At 36.9% G+C, this 24,434-nt stretch overlaps 2 protein-coding genes across 2 annotated transcripts in view; both read left to right on the forward strand.

Annotated features, from left to right (window-relative positions):
- Window positions 1–17,514, forward strand: part of LOC309633085 (cytochrome P450 1A1-like) — a 108,754-nt gene extending 91,240 nt beyond the window's left edge. Inside the window, 6 exon segments of the mRNA XM_082401490.1 lie at window positions 2,685–5,037; window positions 7,997–8,434; window positions 8,437–8,834; window positions 10,156–10,279; window positions 13,058–13,147; window positions 13,238–17,514. Of these exon segments, the coding sequence (XP_082257616.1) occupies window positions 8,014–8,434; window positions 8,437–8,834; window positions 10,156–10,279; window positions 13,058–13,147; window positions 13,238–13,314 (1,110 nt within the window). The 5' untranslated portion in view covers window positions 2,685–5,037; window positions 7,997–8,013 and the 3' untranslated portion in view covers window positions 13,315–17,514.
- A 1,353-nt stretch (window positions 17,515–18,867) lies between these two features.
- The window catches only part of LOC309633118 (cytochrome P450 1A1-like), a 52,153-nt gene continuing 46,586 nt past the window's right edge, over window positions 18,868–24,434 (forward strand). The window contains 3 exon segments of the mRNA XM_082401538.1: window positions 18,868–20,643; window positions 20,646–21,043; window positions 22,365–22,488. Of these exon segments, the coding sequence (XP_082257664.1) occupies window positions 20,223–20,643; window positions 20,646–21,043; window positions 22,365–22,488 (943 nt within the window). The 5' untranslated portion in view covers window positions 18,868–20,222.

A 24,434-nucleotide genomic window follows, 5' to 3' on the forward strand; every position in this document is an offset into this window, starting at 1 on the left:
TAATAAAGGGCCATCTTCCTGGAATGGCTGAATCCTTAGAACTGATGAACTGGTTATCTTCTTGAGTGTGTTTCCAGCCCTCTGAATGGATTCTCTGTACTCTCAAGTCAAAGTCAAACCTATTATTGCAATCATAGTCATTATTCCTGGGGGTCAAGTACTCTTTACAATTATTTTTATAAAGAAGGAGTGGCTTTTATATTTATTTAAGAAAATTTCAAATATTCAAACACTACAATTTTAAAATAAAGGTAAAAAAAAAGAGTCCCAGCTTACTCAGCTCTGAAAAGTTTAGTAATGATACATGAATAAAGGATTAAACATTAATTAAATTGATTAAATTAAAATTAATTAATTAAAATTTAAAACACAACAGGAGGAGATGCTTGGAAGAAAAGTTTGACCACATGTTCTTTAAGTTATACAATGACATCAGCTGAATGAGGAACACATAATTTGGAATTGTATTATAATACTATGAACTGAAAAAGAAGCTCAATATATTGAGAATTATAGTTTGTTCACTTAAGAATTTGTCATTTTCTTTTTTTAAATTGTGGTAAAAATATATATATAACATAAAATTTTAACCATTTGTAAACATACAGTTCAGTGGTATTAAGTACATTTACATTGTTATGCAACCATCACCACCAGTCCTCTCCAGAACATTTTCATCTTCCCCAACTGGAACTGTGTACCCATTAAGCAATGCCTCCTCCACTCCCTCCTTCTCCCAGCCCCTGGCAATCACCAATCTGACTTTTTGACTCTATGAATTTGATTACTCTTGGCACCTTGTATAAGTGGAATCATATGATATTTATCCTTTTGTGACCGTTTTCTTTCATTTTGTGTAATGTCTTCAAGGTTCATCCATGTTGTAACGTGTTAGAATTTTTTTCTTTGTAAGGTTGAATAATGTTTCATTGTATGTATATACCATATTTGGTTTGTCCATTTATCCATCAGTGGACAATTGAGCACTTCCAACTTTAGGTTATAGTGAATAATGTTGCTATGAACATGAGTGTACAAATATCTATTTGAGTTCCCACTGGTTATTTTTGGTATATACCCAGATGTGAATTTCTGGATCATGATAATGAAAAAATTATTCTGACACTTGTTAAGCCAGTAAGGGAGACTTTATTCAGGACTATTGTGATAGTTGTCAAGACCATTACTATAGGGGGGAGAGATTGGGCTCAACTCTGAATACAGCAAGGAAAGCTAGGGATTTATAGCCGGTGAGCAGATTGAGGGGACCAGTGGATGGAAAATAACTAAGAGGAAACATCAAGAGTAGGGGCATTCATGCAAAACTGATCTAACAGTATTGTTGCTGAAGGCTGGATGACCAGCGGGATCAGTTATCACATATGGGGAAGAAGAACTTGAATAGATATCAAGGGTGAGAGATTCCTTCTAAACTGACTTAGCAGGGTTCTTGCTACAACTGGACTACAGGGTCCAGGATAAGGCCTAGTCAAAAAGAGGACTCCAAGAAGCCTAATTAAAACTTGATCAAAGATAGAATATTTTCCAATCATGTGATAATTAAATGTTAATTTGGGGGGGAACCACCATACTGTTTTCCACAACTGCTAGCACCATTTTATGTTCCCACCAGGAATGCACAAAATTTCCAATTTCTCCATAACCTTGATCACGCCTGTTACTTCTTGAAATTTTTGTTTCATTTCATTTTGTTTCTAAAAATATAATAGTCATCCTAATGGGTGGGAAGTGATATCTCATGGTGGATTTGATTTTCATTCCCCTGATGATTAGTGTTGTTGAGCATTTTCATGTGTTTTTTGACCATTGTATATCTTCTTTGAAGAAATGTCTATTCAAGTCCTTTGTCCATGTTTTTCTCTTGAATTGTTATTGCTGAGTTGTAGGAGTTCTTTGTATCGCCTAGCTATTAATCCTTTGTCAGCTATATGATTTGCAAATACTTTCTATCATTCTATAGGTTGCCTTTTCACTATTTACTATGTTGATAGTGTCTTTTGATGCACAAAAGTTTTTAATTTTGATGAAGTACAAATGATATATTTTGTTGTTTTTTCCTAAGCTTTTGGTAACACATCCAGAAAATTATTGCAAAATCCAATGTCATGAACCTTTTTCCCAAGTTTTCTTCTGAAAGTTTTATAGTTTTATCTGTAAAACTAATTTTTACTGTCATATATTTATTATTTTGAGTTAATTTTGTATATGGTATAAAGTAAGGGTCCAACTTTATTCTTTTGCATTTGGATATCTGGTTTTCACACCATTTGCTAAAAAGACTGTCCTTTCCCCATTAATGGTCTTGGCACTCTTGTAGAAAAACATTTGACCATATATGTGAGGATTTATTTCTGGGCTCTCTAGTCTATTCCATTGATCTATGTGTCTATCTTTATGCCAGTACCACACTCTTTTGATTACTGTAACTTTATAGTAAGTTTTGAAATCAGAAAGTTTGAGACCTCCAACCTTGTTCTTATTTTTCAAGATTGTTTTTGGTATTTAGGGTCTGTTGAGGTTCCATGTGCGAAATTTATCAGAATGAAAACCATTAAACAGTACTTGAAAGAAAATGCTTGTGCTTTATAAAAATTGAGACTGTGTAAAGATTTAGCACAGTGCAGAATATGCCACAGACCAAGTATTATCTATTTCACCAACAGGATGGCAGGCCAATGAAATGATTCATGGACTCCTGAGCTCCTGATCCCAGACTTAGACAGCCAACTTGGAATACATTTTAGAGGACATCTGAATGACTAATACCCTAGGCACATCTCTCCAAGAGGGCTCTTGATTGAGCCCTAAATCCAATGACAGCACCTTAATAAAAGTCACACAGAGGAGAGACTGGGAGAAGAGGAGAGGCCATGTGAAGACTGAGACAGAGATTGAGTGACACATCTACAGTCCAGGAACACCTGGAGCCACCAGAAGCTGGAAGAGACAAAGTAAAATTCCCCTCCAGCTTTTAGAAAGAGAAGGGTCCTCCTAACACCTTGACTTCAGACTTCTGGCCTCCAGATTGTGAGCTAATATATTTCTGTTGCTGAGTTGTAGGAGTTCTTTGTATCGTCTAGCTATTAATCCTTTGTAACCCACCAAGTTTGTGATGATTTGTTACAACATCCCTTGGAAACTAATATACCATCCCCAGCCATTTAATACCTGGGTGGAACCCACATCTTACAACATAATACATTTCCTGTATTATGAAATCACATCAGTAAGGATTGCTCTTGTTACAGTAGAAGCTTCAAGTTTAAGCTGAAGAATTCTCCAGTAGAAGGTGTTATAATCAGAGGCTATGGGCACAGTACTAGAGTTATATTACTTCGGTTCAAACCTTTTTTTACACCACTTACACTCAGTTAGCCTGAGCAATTTTTCTAATTTCTCGGTGCCTCAAAATTTATCAGGGATAAACAGGCAAAACATAGCAGTTCTTTTAGAAGTTGGATATAAGAAATAACTGAAATAATATGTAAAGTACTTTCAAATGCTTATTCCTTGTAAGCACACGATAAACATTAGCTGTCACAATTAATAGTTTGGAACGGATTTTCCTCTTAACCAATGGGAATGCAAGGCAATTCTCATTATCTTCTCCTAACAAAGCTTTTAAATAACACATTGCCAAGCAATTATCATCAATTTTCTATAACACGGGTACATGCACGAGGAACTTGATATGGCTATGTAATGTCTATACATTAATCCAATGTGGAGTTAGTTGTATTCAGAAGGTAATACTTAAAGAAAAACATTAGTAATAAAAAAAAATTTTTTTTCGGTAGCTAAGTATGGTATGTCTAAATGCTGGTTAGGAAAATTCTGCCCCTGGCTCAGAAATTCCCTATGGTTTGGAGTCAGATTTTTTTTGCCATATGATTTCAAGAGTTTTGATATTGAGAAATCCACGATGTTTTGTGAATATGACACAGTAGTTCATGGCCTGAAGGTTACTCCTGAGGAAATATATGAGGTTTAACACTCTCTTTGGGGGCTTCCTTTCCTTCCCAAGTACCAGCTACCAGTAATCCTTCTTGGACAGTCTCATTAAAAGCTGACTTGAAACCTAGAATAATTATGGAGCCAAAAACTCCAAAGCTTTAAAGAAAAGTTTATTATGTAATAACTTAGACACCTTAAAAGGATGATGTCACCAAACCACCCGTCATTTCCCTAATAACAGGTAGAAAACTAGACTTCACACGCTGTAGAGGTAGAAAAATTGGTGTTTACACAGGTCAAACAAAAGTGCCTTGACGCAGGTAAGAATATTGTCTCAAATCAAAGCTATGAATATCATACTCAGAAGTTAACTGCTCTAGTTGTGGAAATACAAATCTGTCCAGTTGATGAAGACTCCCGAGAAGCTACCAAAGCCCCCTGACAAAAGGTAACCTGAGTTTCCTGGATTTTTTATTTCGTCCATCTTCCCACCGCTGTGCTTGGTTGCCCAGAGGGCCGCGCGCATGTCCCTGGTTTCCTGAAATTCACAGCAAAGCAATATCTCTCTGCACCATCGGCTTTTTCCTTCTTGCTCTTTGCTTCCTTGCTACATATCTTTCGACCCTAATTCTGCTTGTCACCAGCAATTTTAAAAGGATTAATCTTTGCATCCTCCCTTTCCCGCCCTGCTTTTTTCCGAGATCAATTTCCATCCTACAGTCTTCTTCGCACGCCTAGCTCCAGATGTGGTCCCTCTCGCTCCACTCACGCTGGAATTTCCCAGCTTCCAGGGCCCAATTCTGGCTGCAGAGGCCTCTCCATTCCTCTTTCTAGCTCTCAAATACCCTAATCCAGCTCCAAACTCCTCCCCACACAGGTCTAAATTCCACCCCTCATTCTCTATTCCCAGAATGTTCTCTCCCAGCCTTTCCCCAGGCCTGCTGCTGCTGTGACCACACTGTTCCTGTTTCCTAGGATGCACGCAACTTTCTAGAAAACCTTCTCTGCCGTTAGATCCCTCTGCCAGATTCCTCGCACTGACTGCAAGATTTCTGGGCACGGGTGAGCCTTCCAAGCTTCACTGTAATTTGGCTGAATGGATTTGTTGATCTCATAGCAGGTTGTTTTCTCCCCAAAAAGGTCCTCAACTTGGAATGGCCCTTAGTCATATTGAGGAGCTTTTTAACATGCATCCACCCCTAGAGATTTGGATAACTGGTCCGTTTGGGACGTGGGTATTGCAATGGTTTCACAGCTTCCGAGGGAGGTCTGATGTGTGTGTCTAGGTTTGAGAACCAAAACAAAAACCTTCAATCTACTTGTGCTTTTTTCACCTGGTTCTTCTCTTAAGGGTTCACCTTGAATTTCTGATGACGCAGCAGCCCACCTTAGGGAGCTGTATGCCCTGTTTCAGCCCTAGTTCACTCCAAAACAACGGGAACAGAATTTGCCTTCAGAGCTTTCCAAGAAAGTTGCTGGGAAAGTTGGCAATGCGCCTGGGTCTGGTAAACTGCCAAAGAGAATTTAATTACAGACTAGAAGGGCCCAAGTTGAAAAAGAATCCAGGGTGATCACACAGTTACTTACATTTGTGGAACTGCTAACTGCTCTGGAAACTCTGGCAACACAATATAGCCAGGCAATTAACCCTGGACATCACACTCAGGCTTCTGCCCACTTTTTCCTTCTAACTTTGATTACTGAAGGCTGGAGCTGACCTTCAAAGTCTACTAGTCTGGAGGGACCATTTTACAGATGAGAAAACTGAGGCCAAAAGACACTATAATTTAATAGAGTTCCCACAGCTAAATAGGGAAAGAGGTAGGCGGGGAAACCCAGTCATCTTTGTGGGAGTCAAACCACACCTACTTCTAGCCACACCCACTCCTCATCTATTTAGTTGTCTGCTTTGGAAACGCCTCTGATAATTGTCAATGTGCATTTGTCAAATTGGAAGTTTGGTGAATGCCCAAGAGAAATGGAATTTTATGAAAAGGCAAGTGCTAGAAGTAATTGGTGATTCATTATTAAGCTCAAAAACCATGGGAAATAAATGAGGAAAATGACTTTATCTCGCGAAGCCTCCCCGTAACAGGATGGTACATTACCTCATAGAGGTATGAGCTTTGAAAGTGTGGATTTAGTGCTTAGTTCTGGATCTGGCACCTGGTAAGAGAGCAATAAATGGTCATAGAAGCAAGAGAGGTTTTGCAAAATCAATATGATGCAAAGCCGCAGTGCAATGACTTTCTCACTGTTTTCTTCCTGAACTGAGAGAAAAGGGAAGTTTTGAAAATTGTAGCTGTTGCATTGATTAGGGACTCAGTTTTTCTTTTTAGTTTAAATGCACAATTTTCCCCCTATAAAAACAAGTTGATCTTTCACTTTTAACTCCAAAGTTAATTCCTTAGAAAACAGTGCCAACCAAGTTGGTGTAATTAGCCACATTTTATCTGTGAACTTGGAAAGGTGAAACAATCAACTAAAATAGGTGACAAGGGTTTTCTTGCATATTCAGAGTAGGGGCAATAAGATACACATTTCTTTGATCCTTGGTGCTTTTTAAAAGTAGAACATAAGTGTAGTGCTTTTTACCACCCTATCATTTTCTTCTGAACTGGAAAACAAATTAATTCATTGCTGCTTGTAAGAATGCTTCCCAGTATGTATGTGTATATATATATATATATATATATATATGAAATCAAGTGTTGGCCTACTCAAAAACTCAAAAAGAACTGGATATTTACACTGGCAAATGAGTATACTGCCCACCAATGTTAACTTGTCTCAGGAAGTAATTAGAGAAGTGTGAAATTTAGTTGTATTCTTTCAAGGGAGAAAAAGTTTTGTATTCTCTCTATAGTTACTATAAAATGTAATAGCTAACAAAAATATTCTTCATGTGTATTAAATGTTATTTTGCAGGGGTGGGTAGGACTCTCTTGGTTTCAAGTAACAGAAACCAATTTTAGCTAGTTTAAGCAGGAAAGAATTCAATCCGAGGACAAGATCTCATGAAAGTACTAGAAACAGTGAATGCAAGGTCATGAGGTCTCTCTCTGTCTGTTTCTTTTCCTTTCTACTTTATTTATTTTTCAGACGTGCTTTCACAGTTTCTTAGGTCCTCCTGGTAGGTGAAAGGTCCCCAAATCATATTTTCATATTTATATCTTATAGATCTAGCTGCCCAATGAGAAGATGGACTTTCACAGCCCTAATTCCATATTCCTAAGGAAGGTTCATCCTGGGTCAAGGGCTTATCCTTGGACCAATCATCCATGACTATGTGGGCAGGTTTCAAAACAGTAGAACTGCTTCAGAAAGTCACTTTTACAAGCAGGCCGAGAAGTTCAAGAACAGACTAGGCAGTCAGCCAACTAGGTATCCACTAAATGGCTTGTAATTCACCAAGTACTTTTTAATAATGATTTCATTTCATCCTCAAACAATGACAGACCACTCTATTCACAGTTCTCTATACACTTTTCACTTTGTAATCTTATTTTTGTTTATCTAGTTTCCTGATTAGTCTATGAAATTTTGTTTTGTATTTTTAGGGCCTAACATTGGGGTGTTCAATAAATATTTGCTGAAAGAGTGTATGATTAATTCTGTTAGGTAGGACACTTAGATGAGACAGCTGGCATGCACTTAGATTAAGTGACAGGATGAACCCCCCAGCTAATGAGTGTGAACTCAGCTTCCATAGCCTCAATCCCTTTCCCACCCCCCAGGCTGCTTTCTACGTTGAGTTGTCCTCTTCTTCTGTCTATGGTGTCAACAACTGACATGAAAGGATTTGGTCTGGTGATTAGAATCATGAAAATAATAGAATTGAGATAAAGGTACAGTGCATTTTACAAGAATTTAATTTTACCCTCTTGGTGCATTGTTTAATAATAGCTTTTAACTAAATACAAAGGGTCTGTACTCTTCTTCTAAATGTTTACATGGAGAAAGACTACTCTTAGTCTATGCTTAGAATGGCAAAAATAAGGGTTATGTATTTCTATTTTAGGTGTTTTATTCCTGAAAATGATATTCAGCATGGCAATCACTCCTGGAGAGGTGACCACTTCTCTCATAATTTGGGGGATGGTTTTTGTTTTTGTAAGAGTGCTAAGGAGCAAAGGGAGAAAGCGGGTGTCTCCTCCTGGCCCATGGTCCTTCCCCATCATAGGAAATCTTCTTCATCTTGGAGACCATCCTTACCTTACATTCGTGGAGATGAGGAAGAAATATGGAAATGTCTTTCTCATCAGACTTGGCATGGTGCCTGTCCTTGTGGTGAATGGGATGGAAATGGTGAAACAAGTACTACTTAAAGATGGAGAGCATTTTGCAGGCCGACCTCACATGCATACATTTTCTTTCCTGGCAGAAGGAAAGAGTCTTACGTTTTCGGTCAATTATGGAGAGAGTTGGAAGCTTCATAAGAAAACTGCTTCCAATGCTTTACAACATTTTCTAAAGCAGAAGCAAAATCCTCCACCTGCTCTTGCTTACTTGAGAAACATGTCGCTGAGGAAGTTCCTGAGCTGGTGAAAGTCTCTGCAGAGTTGACTTCCAAGAATGGCAGCTTTGACCCCAGAGGTGCTATTACGTGTGTGGTGGCCAACATTGTCTGTGCCCTTTGTTTTGGCAAGAGATGTGACCACAGTGATGAGGAGTTTCTTAGAATAGTTAAAGAGAATAATGACTTACTCAAGGCCTCCAGCACTGCTAATCCTGCCGATTTCATACTGTGTTTCTGCTACCTTCCACTGCGAATTATAAATTCTCCCCGGGAGTTTTATCAGGCCCTGAATCAGTTTATTGCTCTACATGTACAAGATCATCTTACAACATATGATAAGGTAAGGGTTTAAATTCATGCCAGGACTGGGGATTTGGTGAGAAGTGAAAAAAAAAAAAAAAAAAGAGGGTGAGATGCATTAAGAACTCAGACAACTTTATGTACTACCTTGGTTCTTTCACTGTAATTTTTCCATAATGAACCTTACCCAAACTATTGGTAAATGTGAGGTCCAATCAGAGGGATTATAGGGCAGTATTACTTAGTTCTCATGTAGGGACCATAAGAAGAGCTTTGAATTTTTTGAGACCTCAGAAATTTCCCTAGTGTGCTGATAAGGCACATACTTGAATTATGAATCTGTAATTGGCTGATAAATGATGACTAACATGTAGGTGAGCTTCCTGAAGAAATGACCCAATAATTTTGTTTCTTTAATTTTTCATCTGAAACTATCGGGTCTTAAAATTATCAGCATATTTTTTTCAGAAAGTGTTTTGAATAATTATAAAGAATATTCTATAGGAACCTTCCAATTTACCCTCATATCCTACTTGAGTTTCTGTCCTATGAAGAAATGAACTTTGAGGTCATAACACATGTAGAAATGTTATCCATGTGACAGAAGCGAACCTTCTTATGAGGCCATTGATATGTTTTTGGCCCAATTTGATGGTCCACAAAAGAGTAAATTTCTCTCTTGAAGTATGTATGTACTAGAAAGAATCCTAGTTCTTGGGGACCAATTTGCTGAGAGGAGGGCATCGGGAAAAAATAAAAACATGAAAATGTGAGTAATTGAGCAAATGAAGAGATGTGAGAACTTAAGTCCCCTCCGATTAGAAGGAAGAGGCAGAAAACAATGTGTTTCAGGGTACCAGCAGGGAATTCTAGATCAGATACAGTAAGTAAAAGAGTTTGTGAAATTCATAAATTTCTCTTCCTACTCCCTAACCTACTCTAGCCCCACTTCCTCTTCATGGTGATTATAGTAAAATCCTTACAGTAGGTCTGAAAACCTCTTATTGTATTTATTGCTTAGCAATTTCTCTGTAATAAGTTAACCTCTGATTTTTCTAAGTGTGCTTCCAGACATAGGTATACTCTTTATTGATTGAAAAAAAACTTTCAAGAAGAAATTTGAGTTTGGTACCTTGGTTTTCTATTCTACATTCTTTTAAGATTGAGCATTGCCTTAAGATTGAGCATTAACAAGCAAAACTGGTTGCAAGGTTTAAAATGATCTACCTATATTCTTTATATTCCTAAGTTAATTGGGTTCATTTCAAGTACATGGTAATATGGCTTTTCTTGCATGAGAGTCATATATGCTGTAGAATGTAGGTAGGGATGACTAATCATGTTAAGGTTTATATCCTCAGGACTATAGCCAAGATATCACTGATGCTCTGATTAATACATGCCACAACAAATATGCTGCTACCAAAACAGCCACCTTAAATGACGATGAAATCATAAGCACTGTGAATGACCTCTTTGGAGCTGGTATGTGAAAGTATTTATCAATATTTAAGGTGAATCAAGATTAATTGCAATTTTCTGTTTTCTACTGTTTACATTGTAGAGTCTTTCCCTCTTTTGATATCGGCCATTTACGACTTTGATCCCTACATCCCACTCTCAGTCCCTTTCCCAACCCACTGACATTTACTCTTAATCTGTTTAAGTGCTGTTTTTTTGTTTCATGTATTCTTATAAAATGGGCTTTATATTTTCATGTATTAGCATGTATTCTAATATTATCATGAATTTTAATATATGTAAATTACCATTGTTATTTACATCTCAGCTTATTTCTAACTTTTTTCATGAAGCCCTATACTTTTAAGGTTCAATCACGGTTGTCAGGTGTATTTCTAATTTACTGCTTCTAATGGTTGCATAGTACTCCATGGCCAGTACCCCCTACATTTTACCAGTCTGCTGTCTCAATAATGCAGATATTGAACATCTCGCCAATGCTAATTACCATCTTTGTGCATCAGTTTTGCCTCCTTTTTCATTATAGTCTTATGTGAAGAAGCAGAATTTCTGGGTCACCTAATAAAAGTCCTAGGTCTTGGATATATTGTCCATGGCTCTACAATGTGCAAAATCAGTGTCTTTCGTGCAGCATTCATGGCTTGTTTTGTTTCTCTTTTGATAGTGAATAGAGTCAATATATTCTGAATAGAAGTCCATATTCTCACACCGTACTGCACATTACTACAAACACCATTGTTGGCAACTGCATTTGGACAACTCACTTTTAGGATAATTCCTTGCACTGTGAAGTCATGTTAGAAATTTTGTGGCATGAGAACTGTTGAATCTACCGGCTCACTGTAAGAGATTGCCCTATTCAAAAAATGTAAAACCAAGTCTTGAGAAGGGATGATTGGGAAGGATTTTACTTTGTTCTGAAGCTACATTTGGGTGCATTTCTTGCACATGTTGTGATGCAAGTTGTTTAGAGAACAAACAAATCCTTAAGTCCCAATGCTGTGGAACCACAGACTTGAATTAGGGTACTAGCTTTGTCTCTCGTGTGGTCCTGGTAAAATATTTAACCATCTCTGTGCTGCATGTTTCTCATTTCTAAAGCGAGACTAATTACAGCCCGCATTTCAAATAACCATGCAATCAAGTGATCAATATTTGGAGTAGTCATCATTGTTGACATTTTCATCATCATCGTGAAAACCTAGAAATAAGATATATTGATTTAAACACTAATTTTTGCTACTAGATTATAAGATTTAGTAGAAAACACAAATAGCGTTATTAATTTTGGCATTAGGTCATCATTGAGTTGAATTTATAATTAAAACAGCCTAAAAAAGCTGTTTAATGTGGTATTTCTGAGTGTTAGGTTTTCAAGAACTGATCACATTCTTTGATGTAGTGTAAAGTCATCCTTGAGAAAAAGATGAAGTTTTACATAGAGTTTCTGGCTTTTATTTTCAATAATGAAAAACATCTTACCAATGTATAGATAATATCAAAAGTGAAGATACCTTGTTTAAAGGATGAATTTTAAAACAAAGCAAGTACACTAAAAATCAGTATTTAAAAAAATTGAATTTACTCAACCTTCCATTACGCACTTATACAAACTTATGGCCTTGAAGCCAGATAAGTCCACGTTTAAGTCCTGACTCTGTCTCTTCTGAGTTGTCACCTTGAGCAAGGTCCATAATGTCCTTGAGGCACACACAGTTTTCTCTTCAATAAAATGAGCATAGAATAGAAAAAGCATTCAATAGCTATGTATGATTTATGATATTAATTATTATTATACATAGATCATAGCCATTATTATTATAACAATGGTTTATTTTGTAGTGAAATATTTCCAGTGTTTTCATTTGCCTTATAGGTAATACCTATATATTTAAAACTTTTTTATTTTATTTTTTCTTCTGGTTGCAAACACATAACATTAAATTTACTACATTAAACGTTTTCACATGTACAATTCAGTAGTGTTGTGTATATTCACATTGTTGTATAACAGATCTTTAGAACTTTTTCATCTTGCAAAACTATAACTCTATGCCCATTAAACCCCAATTTGCCCACCTCTGTACTCCCAGCCCCAGGCAACTACCTTTCTAATTTATGTTTTTACGATTTTGACTACTTTAGATACCTTATATGAATGAAATCAGACAGTATTTTCCCTTTTGTGACTGGTTTGTTTCATATAGCATAATGTCCTTGAGGTTCATCCATATTGTAGGAAGTGACAGGATCTCCTTCTTTTTAAGGCTGCATAATATTCCATTGCATGCATATACCACATTTTGTTTATCCATTCATCCATCGATGTACATGTGGGTTGTTTCCGCCTCTTGGCTATTGTGAATAATGCTACCATGAACATGGTGGTACATATATCTTTTTAAATCCATGCTTTCAGCTCTTTTGAATTAATGGATCACTTGGTAATTCTTTTTTAAGTATTTTGAGGACCCTTTATATTGTTTTCCATAGTGACTGCACCATTTTACATTTCTACCAGCAATGCATTAGAGTTCCAATTTTTCCACCTTCTCATCAACATTTGCTGTTTTCTGCTTATTGGTAGTGGCTGCTCTAATGAGTAAGAGGTTAAGCCTGTACTTTGAAATAAACCTTAATGTATAATAATTGTATTATTAATTGGTAGTCATATTTCAATTATTTTCCCTGGATTCTTAGTATTCAAATACAAAGTAAATTGAGGATCCAATTTTGCTAATACTTTTTTCCAAGACACTTTTTCTCTCTTTTTTCTTTCAGAGTTTGAAGCAATATCAACATGTCTATATTGGAGCTTTCTTTATTTGATACGCTATCCAGAAATTCAAGCCAAAATTCAAGAAGAAATTGGTAACACGCTTTCAGATGAAAAGTATAATTCTTATAAGAATATATTTTCATTTTTAAATTAAATTTTTTAAAAAACCTTTTTTTACCCAGATGGAAACATTGAGATGAAATCAACCAGGTTTGAAGACAGGAAAAATTTTACCCTACACAGAAGCTTTCATAAATGAAATATTCAGACGTGCCTCCTTTCTTCCTTTTACTATTCTTCTCTGGTAAGGATATGCTGCTCCTTTGGGACAACAACTATCCCACAGGTGGTGTGGGGAGGAGTGAGGAATCCCAGGCATTAGACTGAATACTTTAAGTGCTTTAAAATCTATAGTATGTTAATGTTATTTTAATATTATTTTAAATCCTTTTATTTTCTTTTGAAACCTTTAATGAAATTTTAACATAGAGCAAGGCAAATTTTGTGAATATTTTTTATAACTAAACTATGATGCCATTAACTTTCATCTTATATTTAAAAATTAAGGGGAGAGAAGGATATGGAAATTTGGAACAATTGATAATCCAACCATAATATATGTTTGGCTATTAAGCGTTGTACAAACTCACTTAACTTCCCCTTACGAGTAGCGTTAGCCGCCTGCTAATGTGATATGGCTTCATTTTCAGTAGCTAAGAATTTTGCTGAACAGTAGACCAAGGAAGCTAGTTGCCACAAACAAATTAAACAGAGTCTACATTTATAGATATTTGAAAGTTTACTGAACCTTATGCCAGACTCTCCAGATCCCAAATGCATGCAAGTACAGACTAAGTAGATAGGCTTTATTAAATATGTTTGTGAACAACCAAAGTTCAGGTAGTTTGAACTGTTTCCATTCCACACAATTAAAATAAAAAATTAAATTCTCCCTGCTTTTTCTCTTCCCATCTTTATATAGTGAAAGAGGGGGAATGTCTCTCACGCCATGTGGTAATCGGCAGAGCAGAATGCAGTGCCTCAGCCCAGGTATCTCCAAGGGCCAGACCACTTAGCTGAGCAGAGTCAAGCCCAGACAGTGAGACACTCAGTCCCCTGTATTTTGCCTCTCGTTTGCTCTCCATATTCACACATAATGCTATCTATTCACTGTGATCCCTTTCCTTCAGATCCCCTTTCTGGCTGAAGTAGACTTCATCTTTAACTTACCTTTATAAAAAGTATCCTACATTTAAATATGCAGCTCTTCTGTCCCAAAGGCTTCCGTAGGGTGACTTTGGGTGCTTCATAAAAGAGTACGACCTACAAGCTTTACTAAGAAATCAGGAACAGAGAGACCTGCCAAGTTTACAGGCATTATTTGGGATGAAATGAAAGTGATCGTAATCTTTGGGACCCTGAAAACACATCTGAGAGCCTCACTAATAGGGAGAAATATATTTTAGGAAATAGGTATTCATTATATTATTAGAAGTGAAGAAATAAACTAATATATCAACTAAAAAGATCAGAGGCATCGGCCAATGAGAGTAGTGTGATATAAACCAAGAATTTTGGCACAAACATAAAAGGCATCTTATATATTAATATGTTGTTTGGGATTAACCTGTTCTCCACTTGGATGTTTACCATTTTCCTTTTAAAAGGACAAGGGGTTAAAGAGCAGAAAATGGGTTAAAATGAAATGAATTTTTAAAAGATAAATGGAAGAATCTTAGGTAAAAGGGGCAAAAGTTTTGCTATTATATATAACTTATGTACACACATACACAAAAGACCAAACAGTACCCTAATAAATATGTATCGCGTGTATGCTCTTTAAAAGTTACGTGGTAAGGCATTTTTATATATGCAGTTTCAGAAGTATATATTTAGAGAGAGAGACCCTACAATGAATGAATTTATATATTGAGTCCTTCTTTAGAATATATAGTCACTCATAGTTTAATATTAGTGAAATCAAATTTTACATGCTAGGTTTCCATAGAGTGGGATCATGTGGTTTTTATGCAGAGTAGAATTTGACCAGCTGAATCCACAGAGGGAGTGTGGGCAGGAATGTACTGAGAAAGGCAAGTGGCTATACCTAGGAGCCGGTAATCCTTCCAACAAATGGCTCCATCCCTTTTTTGACCTTCTCCTTTGTTGGGTTTTGAGGGCACCTGATGAATAATACCCATATTATTTGCCGAAGTTCAGTACCAGCTGCAAGATGAAAGTAGGTCAGAGAGAGTTTCAAATATTAACTTTTTTAATGCTCAGAGCTAGTTTGCACAGTTTGGCTTAGAGCTAGACCAAGGAGGCTTACTCATACTTTTTACCTGAATTAGACATACTTCTCCACTCGGACTCTGGCAAAGTTGGACAACAGCAGAGTCTCCTCTGGCAGTATGACACCTGCTCCTCAGCTCAGCCCATTAATAACTATAGCTGAGATGTATTACCTTCTCTGTAGGTTGGCTAATCAGAAGAGAGAACCCAGAAGTGGCTAAGACAAACGTGTCCAGTGACTGTTCTCAAACTCATCACATTGAAATGTCACTGCTTCTCTGGGGAGAAGTGAGTGTGAGGGCCATCTCAGAAGTTAGGGAGTGCCATATGGAAACATAACATGACTTCATCTAAACCGTGCATAATTACAGAGGTATAAAGGGGAAAGATGTACAGTATACATAATGAAGTCTGAGTATGGGACTAGAAAAATAGAATACTTGTTCTAGAGGCAACTTAGGGACCATCCAATACAACCAATATCATTTCACAGCTAGGAAATGAAACCATAGAGTAGATATGAGATTTGCCCAACATCTCACTGAGAACAGTATCTAGAGTTCAGATTTCCTAGTTCCAATTCCATTCCAATTCCTAGTTCCTCCCATCAAGTACTAAATGATGTTATGTTTTGTTTTTCTAATCTACTAATAGAAGCCAAAAACACATGGGGTACAAAGAAAATGCTTTATAATGTCCTTAATAGTTTCCGGTTATAATCGGATGTGTCTACTTATGACCAACTCTGTCATAGAAATATTGAGATAATTTTCTAGAGATTTTAGCTCATAGCAATGCCTTCAATATATTAGGTGCTCAATATGTTTAACAAATACAAGAAAAAGAATAAATTAGTGATTTGACAATAGGTAGAAGATATATCAATTAATGAACAAAGGAAGATTTATAAAGATGTCACATCATTATTGCAGTAAAAAATAACATTAACAAAAAATAGTCCATGCATCATGGGAGGCAGCTTAGGGATGGGTTATTTGAATTTACAGGATGCGTTGTAATGCTGCCTTTCTCTTTCCTACGGTACTACATCAGATACTACTCTGAATGGTTATTTCATTCCCAGGAAAAACTGCACCTTTATTAACATGTATCAAGTAAATCATGATGAGTAAGCCACCAAAATTATTTCCTGAGATAACATTTGCTTGGTTGTTTGTTTGCTATTTATTAATCTGGGAAAAATTTACATTCTTCTTAACCAAACTTCATTCCCTCTGTTTCTCTTGAAAGAAGTTGGAAAGAAATTCAGTTTTCTTTCCTCACAGATAATAGGAAGGAGGAAATCTTAATACAGATTCATTCAAGGTAAATCAAATTTCAAAAGTGGGCTCACTGGGGGAGGTGTGAGCCAAGGACTTCGTGGGCTCACCCTCTGCATGTGTATGACCAGCCGATATTTGAAAAGCAGCCTGAAACCCCCCACTGGAGTGTAAGCCACCAAGCAGGGATATTTTTCTTCTCTCCCTTTTTGTTTGTTTGCTTTTTCCTCAACCCCAGTACCTAGATCAGTGCCTGGCACATAGTAGGCACTCAGTAAATATTTGTGAATAAAATGCAACTAGAGGCTTGCCCGTATCAACTACAGAAGGGCAGTCTGAGCCTAAGGTACCTCAGGCAGTGAAAAGTGAGGGTGATGAGTGGTGATGGCACTGGTGGGCATAATGATGAGAACAGTTAATCTTTATAGACTCCCACTGCGTGCTGGGCACAAAAAGCTCAGATGTATCTCCTCTGACCTCAACAGTAATCCTATATAGTGGTGCTAGCATGACCCCAATTTTACTGATGAAGAAACTTTCAGCCAGATTGAACAAATTACTTAAGATCACATGTTCAGCAGGTAAGAGAAGCAGGACTCACATCCAGTGTAAATCCTGTTTAATATGTAAATCTTGTTTAATGGAAATTATATGCTCCATGTGGTGAGGGCTTGATGTCACCAGTAAACTGGTAAAGATTGCAATCTTTTCTTTTCCCCCCCTTTGGCTACCGCGTGGCTTGCGGGATCTTAGTTCCCAACCAGTGATCAAACCTGGGCCTCAGCAGTGAAAGCGCCAAGTCCTAACCACTGGACCACCAAGGAATTCCCAAGATGGCATTCTTATACGCTCAGCCGGTTGTATGTACAGTACTCTGTACAGCTTCTCGGTCTTCACCCAACATCTCATCTGACCGATGGCTTAGGCTCCAGGCTCTTTTCCACCTTAGGGAGCTGTATGCCCTGTTTCAGCCCTAGTTCACTCCAAAACAACGGGAACAGAATTTGCCTTCAGAGCTTTCCAAGAAAGTTGCTGGGAAAGTTGGCAATGCGCCTGGGTCTGGTAAACTGCCAAAGAGAATTTAATTACAGACTAGAAGGGCCCAAGTTGAAAAAGAATCCAGGGTGATCACACAGTTACTTACATTTGTGGAACTGCTAACTGCTCTGGAAACTCTGGCAACACAATATAGCCAGGCAATTAACCCTGGACATCACACTCAGGCTTCTGCCCACTTTTTCCTTCTAACTTTGATTACTGAAGGCTGGAGCTGACCTTCAAAGTCTACTAGTCTGGAGGGACCATTTTACAGATGAGAAAACTGAGGCCAAAAGACACTATAATTTAATAGAGTTCCCACAGCTAAATAGGGAAAGAGGTAGGCGGGGAAACCCAGTCATCTTTGTGGGAGTCAAACCACACCTACTTCTAGCCACACCCACTCCTCATCTATTTAGTTGTCTGCTTTGGAAACGCCTCTGATAATTGTCAATGTGCATTTGTCAAATTGGAAGTTTGGTGAATGCCCAAGAGAAATGGAATTTTATGAAAAGGCAAGTGCTAGAAGTAATTGGTGATTCATTATTAAGCTCAAAAACCATGGGAAATAAATGAGGAAAATGACTTTATCTCGCGAAGCCTCCCCGTAACAGGATGGTACATTACCTCATAGAGGTATGAGCTTTGAAAGTGTGGATTTAGTGCTTAGTTCTGGATCTGGCACCTGGTAAGAGAGCAATAAATGGTCATAGAAGCAAGAGAGGTTTTGCAAAATCAATATGATGCAAAGCCGCAGTGCAATGACTTTCTCACTGTTTTCTTCCTGAACTGAGAGAAAAGGGAAGTTTTGAAAATTGTAGCTGTTGCATTGATTAGGGACTCAGTTTTTCTTTTTAGTTTAAATGCACAATTTTCCCCCTATAAAAACAAGTTGATCTTTCACTTTTAACTCCAAAGTTAATTCCTTAGAAAACAGTGCCAACCAAGTTGGTGTAATTAGCCACATTTTATCTGTGAACTTGGAAAGGTGAAACAATCAACTAAAATAGGTGACAAGGGTTTTCTTGCATATTCAGAGTAGGGGCAATAAGATACACATTTCTTTGATCCTTGGTGCTTTTTAAAAGTAGAACATAAGTGTAGTGCTTTTTACCACCCTATCATTTTCTTCTGAACTGGAAAACAAATTAATTCATTGCTGCTTGTAAGAATGCTTCCCAGTATGTATGTGTATATATATATATATATATATATATATGAAATCAAGTGTTGGCCTACTCAAAAACTCAAAAAGAACTGGATATTTACACTGGCAAATGAGTATACTGCCCACCAATGTTAACTTGTCTCAGGAAGTAATTAGAGAAGTGTGAAATTTAGTTGTATTCTTTCAAGGGAGAAAAAGTTTTGTATTCTCTCTATAGTTACTATAAAATGTAATAGCTAACAAAAATATTCTTCATGTGTATTAAATGTTATTTTGCAGGGGTGGGTAGGACTCTCTTGGTTTCAAGTAACAGAAACCAATTTTAGCTAGTTTAAGCAGGAAAGAATTCAATCCGAGGACAAGATCTCATGAAAGTACTAGAAACAGTGAATGCAAGGTCATGAGGTCTCTCTCTGTCTGTTTCTTTTCCTTTCTACTTTATTTATTTTTCAGACGTGCTTTCACAGTTTCTTAGGTCCTCCTGGTAGGTGAAAGGTCCCCAAATCATATTTTCATATTTATATCTTATAGATCTAGCTGCCCAATGAGAAGATGGACTTTCACAGCCCTAATTCCATATTCCTAAGGAAGGTTCATCCTGGGTCAAGGGCTTATCCTTGGACCAATCATCCATGACTATGTGGGCAGGTTTCAAAACAGTAGAACTGCTTCAGAAAGTCACTTTTACAAGCAGGCCGAGAAGTTCAAGAACAGACTAGGCAGTCAGCCAACTAGGTATCCACTAAATGGCTTGTAATTCACCAAGTACTTTTTAATAATGATTTCATTTCATCCTCAAACAATGACAGACCACTCTATTCACAGTTCTCTATACACTTTTCACTTTGTAATCTTATTTTTGTTTATCTAGTTTCCTGATTAGTCTATGAAATTTTGTTTTGTATTTTTAGGGCCTAACATTGGGGTGTTCAATAAATATTTGCTGAAAGAGTGTATGATTAATTCTGTTAGGTAGGACACTTAGATGAGACAGCTGGCATGCACTTAGATTAAGTGACAGGATGAACCCCCCAGCTAATGAGTGTGAACTCAGCTTCCATAGCCTCAATCCCTTTCCCACCCCCCAGGCTGCTTTCTACGTTGAGTTGTCCTCTTCTTCTGTCTATGGTGTCAACAACTGACATGAAAGGATTTGGTCTGGTGATTAGAATCATGAAAATAATAGAATTGAGATAAAGGTACAGTGCATTTTACAAGAATTTAATTTTACCCTCTTGGTGCATTGTTTAATAATAGCTTTTAACTAAATACAAAGGGTCTGTACTCTTCTTCTAAATGTTTACATGGAGAAAGACTACTCTTAGTCTATGCTTAGAATGGCAAAAATAAGGGTTATGTATTTCTATTTTAGGTGTTTTATTCCTGAAAATGATATTCAGCATGGCAATCACTCCTGGAGAGGTGACCACTTCTCTCATAATTTGGGGGATGGTTTTTGTTTTTGTAAGAGTGCTAAGGAGCAAAGGGAGAAAGCGGGTGTCTCCTCCTGGCCCATGGTCCTTCCCCATCATAGGAAATCTTCTTCATCTTGGAGACCATCCTTACCTTACATTCGTGGAGATGAGGAAGAAATATGGAAATGTCTTTCTCATCAGACTTGGCATGGTGCCTGTCCTTGTGGTGAATGGGATGGAAATGGTGAAACAAGTACTACTTAAAGATGGAGAGCATTTTGCAGGCCGACCTCACATGCATACATTTTCTTTCCTGGCAGAAGGAAAGAGTCTTACGTTTTCGGTCAATTATGGAGAGAGTTGGAAGCTTCATAAGAAAACTGCTTCCAATGCTTTACAACATTTTCTAAAGCAGAAGCAAAATCCTCCACCTGCTCTTGCTTACTTGAGAAACATGTCGCTGAGGAAGTTCCTGAGCTGGTGAAAGTCTCTGCAGAGTTGACTTCCAAGAATGGCAGCTTTGACCCCAGAGGTGCTATTACGTGTGTGGTGGCCAACATTGTCTGTGCCCTTTGTTTTGGCAAGAGATGTGACCACAGTGATGAGGAGTTTCTTAGAATAGTTAAAGAGAATAATGACTTACTCAAGGCCTCCAGCACTGCTAATCCTGCCGATTTCATACTGTGTTTCTGCTACCTTCCACTGCGAATTATAAATTCTCCCCGGGAGTTTTATCAGGCCCTGAATCAGTTTATTGCTCTACATGTACAAGATCATCTTACAACATATGATAAGGTAAGGGTTTAAATTCATGCCAGGACTGGGGATTTGGTGAGAAGTGAAAAAAAAAAAAAAAAAAGAGGGTGAGATGCATTAAGAACTCAGACAACTTTATGTACTACCTTGGTTCTTTCACTGTAATTTTTCCATAATGAACCTTACCCAAACTATTGGTAAATGTGAGGTCCAATCAGAGGGATTATAGGGCAGTATTACTTAGTTCTCATGTAGGGACCATAAGAAGAGCTTTGAATTTTTTGAGACCTCAGAAATTTCCCTAGTGTGCTGATAAGGCACATACTTGAATTATGAATCTGTAATTGGCTGATAAATGATGACTAACATGTAGGTGAGCTTCCTGAAGAAATGACCCAATAATTTTGTTTCTTTAATTTTTCATCTGAAACTATCGGGTCTTAAAATTATCAGCATATTTTTTTCAGAAAGTGTTTTGAATAATTATAAAGAATATTCTATAGGAACCTTCCAATTTACCCTCATATCCTACTTGAGTTTCTGTCCTATGAAGAAATGAACTTTGAGGTCATAACACATGTAGAAATGTTATCCATGTGACAGAAGCGAACCTTCTTATGAGGCCATTGATATGTTTTTGGCCCAATTTGATGGTCCACAAAAGAGTAAATTTCTCTCTTGAAGTATGTATGTACTAGAAAGAATCCTAGTTCTTGGGGACCAATTTGCTGAGAGGAGGGCATCGGGAAAAAATAAAAACATGAAAATGTGAGTAATTGAGCAAATGAAGAGATGTGAGAACTTAAGTCCCCTCCGATTAGAAGGAAGAGGCAGAAAACAATGTGTTTCAGGGTACCAGCAGGGAATTCTAGATCAGATACAGTAAGTAAAAGAGTTTGTGAAATTCATAAATTTCTCTTCCTACTCCCTAACCTACTCTAGCCCCACTTCCTCTTCATGGTGATTATAGTAAAATCCTTACAGTAGGTCTGAAAACCTCTTATTGTATTTATTGCTTAGCAATTTCTCTGTAATAAGTTAACCTCTGATTTTTCTAAGTGTGCTTCCAGACATAGGTATACTCTTTATTGATTGAAAAAAAACTTTCAAGAAGAAATTTGAGTTTGGTACCTTGGTTTTCTATTCTACATTCTTTTAAGATTGAGCATTGCCTTAAGATTGAGCATTAACAAGCAAAACTGGTTGCAAGGTTTAAAATGATCTACCTATATTCTTTATATTCCTAAGTTAATTGGGTTCATTTCAAGTACATGGTAATATGGCTTTTCTTGCATGAGAGTCATATATGCTGTAGAATGTAGGTAGGGATGACTAATCATGTTAAGGTTTATATCCTCAGGACTATAGCCAAGATATCACTGATGCTCTGATTAATACATGCCACAACAAATATGCTGCTACCAAAACAGCCACCTTAAATGACGATGAAATCATAAGCACTGTGAATGACCTCTTTGGAGCTGGTATGTGAAAGTATTTATCAATATTTAAGGTGAATCAAGATTAATTGCAATTTTCTGTTTTCTACTGTTTACATTGTAGAGTCTTTCCCTCTTTTGATATCGGCCATTTACGACTTTGATCCCTACATCCCACTCTCAGTCCCTTTCCCAACCCACTGACATTTACTCTTAATCTGTTTAAGTGCTGTTTTTTTGTTTCATGTATTCTTATAAAATGGGCTTTATATTTTCATGTATTAGCATGTATTCTAATATTATCATGAATTTTAATATATGTAAATTACCATTGTTATTTACATCTCAGCTTATTTCTAACTTTTTTCATGAAGCCCTATACTTTTAAGGTTCAATCACGGTTGTCAGGTGTATTTCTAATTTACTGCTTCTAATGGTTGCATAGTACTCCATGGCCAGTACCCCCTACATTTTACCAGTCTGCTGTCTCAATAATGCAGATATTGAACATCTCGCCAATGCTAATTACCATCTTTGTGCATCAGTTTTGCCTCCTTTTTCATTATAGTCTTATGTGAAGAAGCAGAATTTCTGGGTCACCTAATAAAAGTCCTAGGTCTTGGATATATTGTCCATGGCTCTACAATGTGCAAAATCAGTGTCTTTCGTGCAGCATTCATGGCTTGTTTTGTTTCTCTTTTGATAGTGAATAGAGTCAATATATTCTGAATAGAAGTCCATATTCTCACACCGTACTGCACATTACTACAAACACCATTGTTGGCAACTGCATTTGGACAACTCACTTTTAGGATAATTCCTTGCACTGTGAAGTCATGTTAGAAATTTTGTGGCATGAGAACTGTTGAATCTACCGGCTCACTGTAAGAGATTGCCCTATTCAAAAAATGTAAAACCAAGTCTTGAGAAGGGATGATTGGGAAGGATTTTACTTTGTTCTGAAGCTACATTTGGGTGCATTTCTTGCACATGTTGTGATGCAAGTTGTTTAGAGAACAAACAAATCCTTAAGTCCCAATGCTGTGGAACCACAGACTTGAATTAGGGTACTAGCTTTGTCTCTCGTGTGGTCCTGGTAAAATATTTAACCATCTCTGTGCTGCATGTTTCTCATTTCTAAAGCGAGACTAATTACAGCCCGCATTTCAAATAACCATGCAATCAAGTGATCAATATTTGGAGTAGTCATCATTGTTGACATTTTCATCATCATCGTGAAAACCTAGAAATAAGATATATTGATTTAAACACTAATTTTTGCTACTAGATTATAAGATTTAGTAGAAAACACAAATAGCGTTATTAATTTTGGCATTAGGTCATCATTGAGTTGAATTTATAATTAAAACAGCCTAAAAAAGCTGTTTAATGTGGTATTTCTGAGTGTTAGGTTTTCAAGAACTGATCACATTCTTTGATGTAGTGTAAAGTCATCCTTGAGAAAAAGATGAAGTTTTACATAGAGTTTCTGGCTTTTATTTTCAATAATGAAAAACATCTTACCAATGTATAGATAATATCAAAAGTGAAGATACCTTGTTTAAAGGATGAATTTTAAAACAAAGCAAGTACACTAAAAATCAGTATTTAAAAAAATTGAATTTACTCAACCTTCCATTACGCACTTATACAAACTTATGGCCTTGAAGCCAGATAAGTCCACGTTTAAGTCCTGACTCTGTCTCTTCTGAGTTGTCACCTTGAGCAAGGTCCATAATGTCCTTGAGGCACACACAGTTTTCTCTTCAATAAAATGAGCATAGAATAGAAAAAGCATTCAATAGCTATGTATGATTTATGATATTAATTATTATTATACATAGATCATAGCCATTATTATTATAACAATGGTTTATTTTGTAGTGAAATATTTCCAGTGTTTTCATTTGCCTTATAGGTAATACCTATATATTTAAAACTTTTTTATTTTATTTTTTCTTCTGGTTGCAAACACATAACATTAAATTTAC

Source organism: Balaenoptera borealis (genome assembly GCF_965194805.1).
Source record: "Balaenoptera borealis genome assembly, chromosome: 8".
Lineage (NCBI taxonomy): Eukaryota > Metazoa > Chordata > Mammalia > Artiodactyla > Balaenopteridae > Balaenoptera > Balaenoptera borealis.